The sequence below is a fragment of the Lathamus discolor genome, chromosome 1, assembly GCF_037157495.1.
Source record: "Lathamus discolor isolate bLatDis1 chromosome 1, bLatDis1.hap1, whole genome shotgun sequence".
In the NCBI taxonomy this organism is placed as follows: Eukaryota; Metazoa; Chordata; class Aves; order Psittaciformes; family Psittacidae; genus Lathamus; species Lathamus discolor.
In genome coordinates, this window is record NC_088884.1 from 120,994,465 (window position 1) to 121,005,213 (window position 10,749).

The 10,749-nt window shown below is 42.9% G+C and overlaps 1 protein-coding gene across 1 annotated transcript in view; it reads right to left on the reverse strand.

Moving 5' to 3' along the window:
- Positions 1-2,258, reverse strand: part of PDGFC (platelet derived growth factor C) — a 129,607-nt gene extending 127,349 nt beyond the window's left edge. Inside the window, exon 1 of the mRNA XM_065693383.1 lies at positions 1,657-2,258. Within this exon, the coding sequence (XP_065549455.1) occupies positions 1,657-1,774 (118 nt within the window). The 5' untranslated portion in view covers positions 1,775-2,258. The remainder of the gene's footprint in view (positions 1-1,656) is intronic.
- Between the last annotated feature and the right edge of the window lie 8,491 nt (positions 2,259-10,749).

Sequence of the window (10,749 nt, forward strand, 5' to 3'; positions counted from 1 at the left end):
TTGTGCTTCCCATTGTTGGACCCTGGAGGCCCTTCAGGGCCCAGCTGCCTTATGCTGTAACAGACCCTGTAACAAATCTCCTAGGGCAGATTGACAGCATAGCAGGTTTCTTTCCAGTTCTGATGAAGTTAAAACACAGCAATGGTGATCCTCTGTGTCAATTGGCTTCATATGCACTCCATGCAAATTTAACAGAAGGCACAATAACAGCATGAGACTTCAGTATATTAGTGCCAAGTCTATTTTGTTTCAAACTGGTGCCCTAAAGCCTGTAACTGCCAGGTAAGCAGGGAAGGGGTAGAAAGTGAGTGATTTCTCACACAGAGCAGATAATTTCCTGTACTGTGCACAAAGTCTGATTGGTTTCCTGTCAGAATAGCTGGGTCTCTGAGCCTTTTGATCACTTTCCTCTGGCCCTTCACAGTTGCTCTGATTAGAGATTGATCCCCATGCTGCTCTTTGATCAGCAGCTCTGGCAATCCACAGGTGCCATATATCATCACATTAGCAGGCCACAGCAGTATTAATCTCCCCCTGCTAAATTTGCTAATGCACTGCATATTCTAGCCATTCAAAGCATTGGCAGTGGTCTCAAACTTTGCTTTCTATTAAAAGATATGACGTAGAATACTTATATCTGGGGAGTCCCAAGTTCAAAGTTGAGAGAATTGAATTAGCCTCAAAACTGTGTTTCTGCTTTATTTCATTACAGTTCAGAGAGTTTTCAGAGCTCCCAGCTCGCCCTTTTGTGTTGGTTTGTGCCCAGGGAGAAAGCTTGCTCTAGCTGACATGCAAAGTACTCAATTTTTCAAAGCACCCCTCCCCGTACATTAAGCACCAGGGTTTCCATAAATGCATGCTAACGGCCTTAATTTTAGATATTCTACACTAAGTGTGGTTTCATGCAGTATATAACATTTCAGTTTGTAAAATATTCTTTAAAATTACTTCATAATAGCAGATCAAGAGGAAAGGCGCTTAAAAATCTGAATAATGTAAATCATATGGAGTTCAGAGGCTAAGCAAATTACACACCCCGAAGCTGCCCTTGCTGTATGAAAGGAGTCTTTCTCCAGCTCCGCGCAGCCCCGGCCCAAGGGAACTTGCATTTGAGAGTTTTCTAAACATTTCAGGTACACTTGAAAGTTGAAAGTAATTCTCATTTCCTATGCAGGATTAGTTCGTTTCCAGCCCGTACAAAATACCGCTCATTCAAGCACAGACACAACGTCCAGTTCCTCCCCCCCCCCCCCCCCCAACAGATAAGTATTTAGGGTACAAAGGTGCGCGGGTTCTTGCTTGGGGGGGGGGGGGGGGGGGGGAAGAGACGGTGGGGGGTCATTTTACACCTCCGACGGCACAGGAAAGAGGCCCAGAGCTCCCTGCCGGCCGCGAACCGCTGCCCTTTTACCCACAGCACACCCCTGACGGCGGCGGGCGATCCCCCAGCCGCCGAGCCCCGGTCTCTCTGCCCGGCCCGGCCCCTCAGCTCCCCCTCCCGCTGCCTCGCTCTCTCCGCGGCGCCCGGCAGCCCCGCAAACCAGAGAGCTCAGCTCAGCGCTGCTCTGCTCCGCTCCGCGCCGGCCGGGCGCCTGCCCCCGTCCTGCCCCGGGCTACCCGCCGGCAGCGAGAGCGGCGGGAGCTGCTGCTCCTTACCGTTCTGCTCCTTGGCGCCGGAGAAGGCGAACTTGCTGCTGAGGTCGGACTCCGCGGCGGCCCCCTGCCTCCGGCCGGCCAGGGCAGATGTCAGCAGGAGCAGCCCGAGGAGGAGCATTGGGCCGGCGGGGCGAGGGGCTCCGGCACTGCAGGCACTGGTGGCGCGGCACCGAGGCCCGGGCGTCTCTCAGCAGCGCCCGGCGCGGGCTGCGCCGCTGGGGAGAAGGCAGCACTGAGCCTGCTCTGGCAGCAGAGAATTGCAGGGTAGTTTCCACATAATCCCATCCAAAACTTTTTCCTAGAGCCCTTTTCTGTGTCTCCAGGTTTTGTTTTTCTTCGGCTTTTTTTTTTTTTTCTCTCTCTCTCTCTTAAAAAAAATAAAATAAAAAAATAAAGAAGGATCAAAGCAAAATCTGGACCCAGACCAGCTTCCCAAGGACTAAACAATCCGGGGCCGTGCCGGGCGGGAGCCGCGGCGGGTGCGGGCGCGGGGCGCGCAGAGGGGCCGGCTGAGGCGGGGGGGAGCGGGGCCGGTGCTGCCGCGGAGGAGCGCGCACCTGTCAGCCGGCGGCGGGGCGAGGGAGGGCGCAGGGGAGAGGGGCGGGCCGGCCGTCGGGGCGGGCTGGCGGGCGGGCGGGCAGGCCGCGCTCCCCCTGAAATACCTTCCGCGCCCGCCACTCGGGGTCTGTGCTGCCAAGTTGGGCCGCGCCGCTCGGCCGCGTTCACCCGCAGCGATTCCCTCGCGGCGAGAGCGGCACCTGGCGCGGCTGTTTACGCCCCGGGAGGTTGGTGGTGGGCGAGAAGATGCGAGTGGGGCAGCCCACGGCGGCCGCCCCCTCTCTCACGGCCAAATGGCGGCGCAACAGGTGTTGGTTGGGGCGAGGGTACGCGGGCTGCCTCAGAGGTTCTTCCCCGCAGGGGCTGAGGCAGCCTGCCTACGGCCGCCTCACGAAGGGGCATCCCCACACCCGGTGAGGAGCTGAGGTCGCTGTGGTCCGGGGCCAACTTCTGGGTTCGGTAATTAGGGTGAGACGTGGTGCTGGCTTCCCGGTATTTGTTTTCTGGGTTGTTATCGTGGTAATTGGGTTTGTGCTTGGCAATTTGATGCTTAGTTAAACATTTCATCTGCAGCACGACCTTGGTACTGGGGACTAAAACATGGGGAGGAGGCTTTATAAAGGCTCTGGATGTAGGTTTTTGGCTACCCTAAAATGAGACTTCTAGCGTCTATATGAACAAACACAGGTTCAACTTTTTTATAACCGTCCCTCACTTGCTGAAATGCTGTGCAGTGCTCAGTGAGGTGGTACCCGTACAGGAGGCACGGTTGGGTTTCTTTTTGCTGCTTCACCAGAGATCCCAACTAAATTTATGGCAAGGAGTATACCCCTGTTAATGCTGGTGGGGACTGAAAGGATAGCTGATACTCAGCACCCATTAAGATGATGCTGTGTTCAAGCTTCTCTACCGGAGCTGGTGTTTCTCGATTACTTGGAAGAGGGTTTGAACCATGACTACATGATGGGTCTGAGTAACAAAACTAAGCACTAGATACTAGACAGACCACCCTGTGTAGCTGTTGTCTTACTCACTGTCTGTGCAAGATACATGAGCGGGGAACTGAGCCTGCATTGCCGGAGTCCTGAGCACACACTATATAAATTTCTTATCCTTTGACCCAGCTCTTTCCATTATATAACTGAGCTGTTTCTTTGCTTCAGCCAAAGTAACCCTTGAGACAGTGATAAACATCCCCTCTGTTCCTAATAAGTGACATATTTCTAGTAGCAACTGAAAGCTGTCCAGCCAAGCTGGGCCGTCTTCTGAAAGGCAGACTTGGAGCATACCACAAATAGCAACCCTTCCCTTACAGAGCGTGAAGAAAGAAATGTACTGCACAAAGCAGACTATGTACTTACTTTTATTATTGTTGCTATGATTATTATTTTTCAGGTTTCACAGTTGTTATTTTTAAATAGAAATAAAAACAACATGTACTGCTTTCCAGTACGTTATTGCTGATTAAAAGCAGTGGAGGGTTTTAATCAAAGGAAGTATTGCACTATAACTTAACCTTCACTGTCTGAGATTTTATGGGGTTCTTTGTATTTTGGGGAACAGATGACAAGTTCCCTCTGAAAAACCTGGACCTAATGTCTCTCACTGTGCACATGAAAAGCAAAGCACCTGATGTCTCCCATAGCTTTTAAAAATCTAGGCTTCATCAGACCAATGTTTCATCTGGAGGTGCTGGAGCATGTCTAAAGAAGGGCAACAAAGCTGGTGGAGGGTCTAGAGCACATTTGTGAGAAGCAGATGAGGAGGAACTGGGGTTGGTTAGCCTAAAGAAAAGAAGGTCAAGTGGGACCTTAGCACTGTCTACCTGAAAGGAGGTTGTAGCGATGTGGTGAGTGTCAGTCTGTTCTCACAAGTAGCAAGAAACAGGACAAGAAGAAATGACTTCAAGTTGTGCCAGGGGAGGTTTAGACTGGATATTAGGAAACATTTCTTAATGTAGTCAGGCACTGGAACAGGCTACCCAGGGAAGTGTTTGAGTCACCATCCCTGGAGGTATTTAAAAGACATGTAGATGTGGCACTTAGGGACATGGTTTAGTGGCGGACTTGGCAGTGGTATGTTAGCGATTGGACTGGATGATCTTACAGGCCTTTTCCACCCTAAATAATTCTATGATTTTATGATCCTTGCTTTCACTTTTCAAAGGAAAATGCAAGAACCCCCATAGTGGATGAATGTGGAATGACAGTGCCGAGAGAGGAAGCTTTCATTCTAAACCTCCTGTAATAAAAGGTCAGGATATATTTTGATCATTAAGGCTCTACTGCTTTTCAGAAATGCTTTTGTTGTTATTCCCATCCAAAATATTGTGTGCAGTAATCTCTATCTTTACAAGCATCCTGTCTTCTTTGAAATGTATGCTAAGTATTTATTACCAACTTTGCCTATTTTTGAATGGCTCTCCAGTTTCATCCAGATATATGTATGTGTTTAAATTAGGAAACAGGTAAATATAAATGACTTAACTTCTCTACCTATTCCTGTGTTGTAGCCCTATCACATCCCTTCCCAGATAGGCATTTTTGCTGTATTTTTGATGTGAATATCTCTATACCTCTAAGCTTTTCAGAGTCCCATCTATTTTCATTACTTTTTACTTGGGGCGGGACAAACAGAACATGACATTCCAGTGAAGGCCTAATCTTAACATATATAGTGAAGAGACAACATTTTATTGTCTTATATTGTCTTTTATTGTATTTCTTATGCGTGCCTCTCTCTTTTTATTTGATCTACTTATTCAATGATCCACAGAAGTATTGCCATTTTTAAAATATTCTGAATGGTTAGATAACTATGACAAACTAATGTCTGTGTGCTTCAGATCATTCCTGCTAGTGCACATTGCACTGCCAATACCAAATTTCACATGGGGCCACAGTGTTAATGCCTCTAAGTTTCTGGTGACTGCAGTGCCTGATATACATTTCTCTGGATGTTGTTAAGACTTACCTGTATTTTGCTACCACAACATTCATATTCTTTTCTACATCCATCATAAATATTTTTAACTACACAAAGCTTTATGTTGCTGACTTTTCTCTGTGCTGAGAATTGCTCTTCAGTCTTCATCTTTTGTACCAGTCACCACATCATATCTCATCTCACAACTACTTAGTTAACACTATATAGTCTTTTTGATGGCGTATCAAAGATGTTTTTTTTCCAAATGTTTTGTAATATAGTCTGTAATAAAGATGTGTATCACATATTCTTTAATTTAAATATTGCAAGAGACTTCTCTATTAACTGCCATCTTCAAATAGTTTGAGACACAGACTTTGCTCTGTAGGATAGCCACACTCATTTGACACATTTTCAGATTGGTTTATGGTCTGGTTTGTTCATCATCTTCATTTAGAACTTTTTGAAGCAGTTTTTGTTGTACTTGAATAGAATTTGAATTATCTGGAGTATCCCACAGGAATTTATTGTTACTGAGACTTAGCCATCAGAGAATGCAGTGGAAATTTGGCCTGTTAGGACACCAGAGACTTCCTACGCTGGTGATGTGTAGCCTTTGTACTCCTGAACTATAAATGTCCTTGAAATGAAAAGGCTTTCTCTGTGATTATTATTAACTTAAAATATACATACATACACAATTTCCACAAACTTCTCTTACATGGACAAAAAGAATTCCCTTCACCAAAGTCAAAATAACATCATCAGAGCACTGACAGAGGTGGACAGTTTACACACACTCTAGCCCTAGTCCCTTCACCACTTTACAACAAAAAAGATTCCCCACAGTTACTTGTGGAAGTGGGCTGGGATTGGCAAGAGGCATTGGTTTTCACAGACTGCCCTTTATGATTTGACCTGGTACCAAGAGATCTTGACTGTCTTCAGGGGGCTGTAGATATCCCAAACAAGTTCTGCTAGGAAGCGTAATATTTCCTTTTACTACAGGGTGTCTCCTTTCCTGAGGTGTAATGGGGTGAGGAATACAGTATTTTGGAGGAAAAATAGGAAAAGGCTGAGATGTAAATCCATTTTTATGCATGATGGACAACCAAAGGGAAATGCTTCTGGAGATGTGTAGCTCCACAAAAGCAATTATTTCTGCCAAATTCATGTCTCACAAGATTTAGCAATAGGCATTTATGTACCTTTGCAAGATTAGGACCACTGTTAGGAAAAGATAGATTCCTTTCTCTCCTCATGGCTTGTTTCACTTCCTAGTATGAATGGGGAAAAAAAAGGAATTGATACTTATGTACTTTTATATTCTCATGTATTCTGAACGTATATGTATAATCCTTGTGAGTTCATACTAAAGAAATAAAAGTATTTTGCAAACCTTAGCATGTAATGTAAAGCTAATAAATATCTGCTCATCCTGATACTTGGGCAAATGTGCAAGCTTCTCTTGATATCAGTGTAGTAATGTGAATTAGTTGCTGGTATAACAGGGTTGAGGTTTAAATGCTTATGTTGACATTATGGAGTTATTTTTAACCAGGCAATGTCTTAAGCAGTTATTAAGTATTATGTTTGCACAAAATCTTTATGGATAAGTGATCAGTATGAAAACAGAAATTACATTAGAAACATTGACTGTCTTTTAGAAAAGCATATTCTGCTTTCATGATCACCGAGCAATAGAAAAATAGGCATTTGTGCAAATAAACATGATTCTTGTAATCTTACTAATGTGAAGAGGCTGCACATAGAATTGACCAGAAAATCATTCCTGCATTAGAAAGTATTCCTGTATATGAGGTCGCACTAAATTTTAGTATTTCAGGTTTAATGTTCATTCCTAGTGAATTTGTAAACAAGTTGAAGATTTGTGAGCCTGTTTGTATCTTACATTCAAAAATATAATGAAGAAAAAGTCCCAAGAGGCTTCAATTATGTTGATGCTTATACAGGGTGGACTGTGCAGACACAGCCAGAGAAGAAGGTGCTCTGAACATGCTTTGGTCACTTGAATTACAACTCTAAATAAAATGCCATTTCTGTTTTGTAGATCTAAAATGAGACTTGGTACTTATAAATACACCTGAAGATAAGCATTTGAATGCAGACTTCTAATCCTGTTGATGTTGTTCTGCTCAACATTGCATAGCTTAAACAATAAATTTTCAAATTGACTCAAAAACATTTGAGAACCAAAGTCGTCACTGTACTTTTGTGTGATTTCTACTTAAAAGCATTGCTTTAGAGCAGTCACATTTAATAATTATAATTATTTTGTCAACTACATACATGTACATAGTCCAAGCTTCATGACAATGCAACTTGACTTCAGGTAGGCTGTGAGAGCTATAACAGGAAGGAGGCCCACTAGAGGTCTCCCAAACTATTTAAAATAATGCTACTTCTGGCACCTGGTAGCTCATTGGGGTCTTGATAAGCTTCCAAAGTTAATACACAAAAAAGGAATGTAGCTAAATCATTTAGGCCCTGTAACATGTTTGCTAAACCTAGCGTGGACTATGCATCTTGAAGTCAGTATTTTTCCATGGCTTATGTAGGAGTGCTCTGGATACACGTGTACTCTCTCAAGGCATTCACTTTCTTCTGTATTCATTCAGTGTAGAACACTCCTATAATCTCTAAGATTTACATTGCAGTTCAGATGCCCCTCAGTATTCAAATGTATATGCTCTTAAGAACACACTTGAGTAGGTGCATGAAGGACTGTGCTCGGATGACAGGCTTGCTTAGGTACACATCAAATAGCTTATTTATGACTATGTGTGCAATGGTTTTGCTTCTGTCAGAAGCCAGATAAGTTTTCTGGCTGCTTTTTAACCAGAATGACATCACCAATAATGTCTTCAGTTCTATCAGTATGCATGAAATTCTGCAAGAGAACTATGAGATGATAATCAATGGCAAGAGATGTGCCACAAAAAGTGTCCTTCTTATCCAGACTAAAACCCTAATGTAAACATACCCACTGTCTTGTCTACCACATCAGTTATGACATGTTCCCTGGGTCTCTCTTATTTCAATCTATGGTGCGTACATCTACTTATTGACAACATCTACCTCTGCATGAGGCAGCTTCCCTGCTCCACATTGCATGGAGCCAACTGGAGAGAATGTATGTTAGCAATTCGGCCAACTATAGGCTTGGCGTCATCCACAGAAGCACACCAAAGTTTTATTCAGGCCATCTGGAGCATTCCCAGAGAAGAGACAAAGAGCTTCCAAGGAACCGATCTGTAAAATTTAAGACTTTACTGATCATGTGCAAATTGTAATTTTCCAAGTTTCTTGAATTTGAGTAATTTATGTAAAATAAAAAAGCAGCAGGCACATGTTCACCATAATAGTTAATGTCACTTTCTAAAACCTGGAATCAGTAAAAATCTGGAAAAAAGCTTTTTAACATGGGGGGCACAGAAAATCATAAACAGTGAGTCTCTCATCATTCACAGAACTATCTGAATCATTTTGGCAGAAATAAGGTTCAAGATGGAACTTGGGAGGCTTTCATCCCATGCATTTTTCCAAAATCAGAAATAGGAAAACTCTTTGAAAATATAAAGTCAGCTTAGTAGACAGCAACAGTTCTAATATTTTTAGAAATCTTAAACAGATCTCATTTAAACCCTCCATTCATTAATACGTTTCAAAAGCAGGTATAGATTCTACAGAATTTTTTTTGGTCATGAGAAAAAATGTTATTGACAAGGGTTTAGGAGCTTAAGTCTACCAAATTCTTTCTGCCCATTCCTCTTCATAAATATAGGTAGAATTTCTGCAGATTTTAAATATATTAGAATAATATGAGATTGTGAAGAGCACTGCAGAAGAACATAGTCAAAAGCCTACTTTATTATTAATCTTGCAAATCATACATTAGTTTTTATATCTAGAGATCCAGGTAATGCTGCAGTAAACTTAAAAAGGGACTCAAGGACTGCCAGTTGGACAGGAGTATAAAGAATGTACGAATGATAGATTATTCATACCAGTAAATTCTCATTGTTATTTCCTTGCCAATCCACTGAATGGAAATATACTACAAAGGAAAATAATTTTAAAGCTTTTTCCAGTAATTTTTCAAGCCTGTCCCACTATTAATCACCGCAGTTCACGTCATCCAGCTAAGAATGCACAATATTCCAAAGTATTGCCAACATTTTTCTTTATTGATCAAACACTGGCATCAAATCACAGTATTTCATTCCTCAGTGCTGTGAAAAAATAAGAATTCAGCTTCACTACCATCTGGATCACAGATCATCCCATAAAATGTGCTCAGGTTGACAGTATTTCTTTGAAGTACATATTTCATATTATGTTTCTGATACTGTTATGTGTTGTGCCCTGTCACAATCTATCTGTTTTGAAAAGAATACCACTCCATTAATGTTCTAATTTATTAAAAATACTGTGTTCATTTTAGACAATAATCTATATCTAGTTAGGTATTTAGAGTGGATTTGTAGACATAAACCATGATATTGTCGTTCCCTAGTGCTCCCTAAACCTGCTGGTCACTGTCAACAGTCTTCAACTTAACCAGGAGCTGAAAATGCTGGAGAAGAGAAGGCTGCGTGGAGACCTCACAGCAGCCTTCCAGTATCTGAAGGGGGCCTGTAAGGATGCTGGGAAGGGACTTTTCGTTAGGGACTGTAGTGATAGGACAAGGGGCAATGGGTTCAAACTTAAACAGGGGAAGTTCAGGTTAGATATAAGGAGGAAGTTCTTTACTGTGAGGGTGGTGAGGCACTGGAATAGGTTGCCCAAGAAATTGTGAATGCTCCATCCCTGGCAGTGTTCAAGGCCCGCTTGGACAGAGCCTTGGGTGACATGGTCTTTTCGGGTGCAGTTCAGCACCTCACAGGATTAGGCTCCCATTCAGAAAGCACATCAGCAATGGCCAGAATGAATTGTGTTAGTAGGGGTGGACCTGAAGAAGCCCTTAATCAATGTCAAACTATGAATGTTATTACAAGGACATATTTTGAAAGTGTAAACCAGTTTTGAGATGATAGTTCTTAATCTACACAAAGGGTGCTAATCTAAATGGATTTGTAGGATCAGATTCCTAATCCTGCCCACTACACTATTGGATGAGAGCCTAAAACTCTTCTGCATGAGGAGTGCTATCACACACATAAAATGTGTAAGCCTGTTCATGCCTAAATAAAGCAAATATGACTTGATCCTGTAGCTCAGCACATTTCAGTCCTGTGAACCACTGAACTGAGAAATATTAATTCCATTATATTCATTATAAAATTAAAAAGCTAATAAAGAGTGCTCAGGCCTTTATGTAACTGGAAGTTAATGAGAAAGTTCAACAGGGGGTTCTCTGCATTCAATTCAGCTGTCCTGTTTACAGCCTGATGAATGAATTTTGATCTTTTTGGATGAAGGATAAAATGACAGCTCTGTTTTGAGTGACACACCTGGCCGTGATCAAGCAGGTCATCCTGAGAGCTGGGTAGAGCTACAGACACTGAGCTACTGCCTTTTTTGTGGTCTAGTTTGTATCTCCCTCTTCAGTGTTCGGGAGATATTCTTTGTCACCCATCTTCTTCTTAA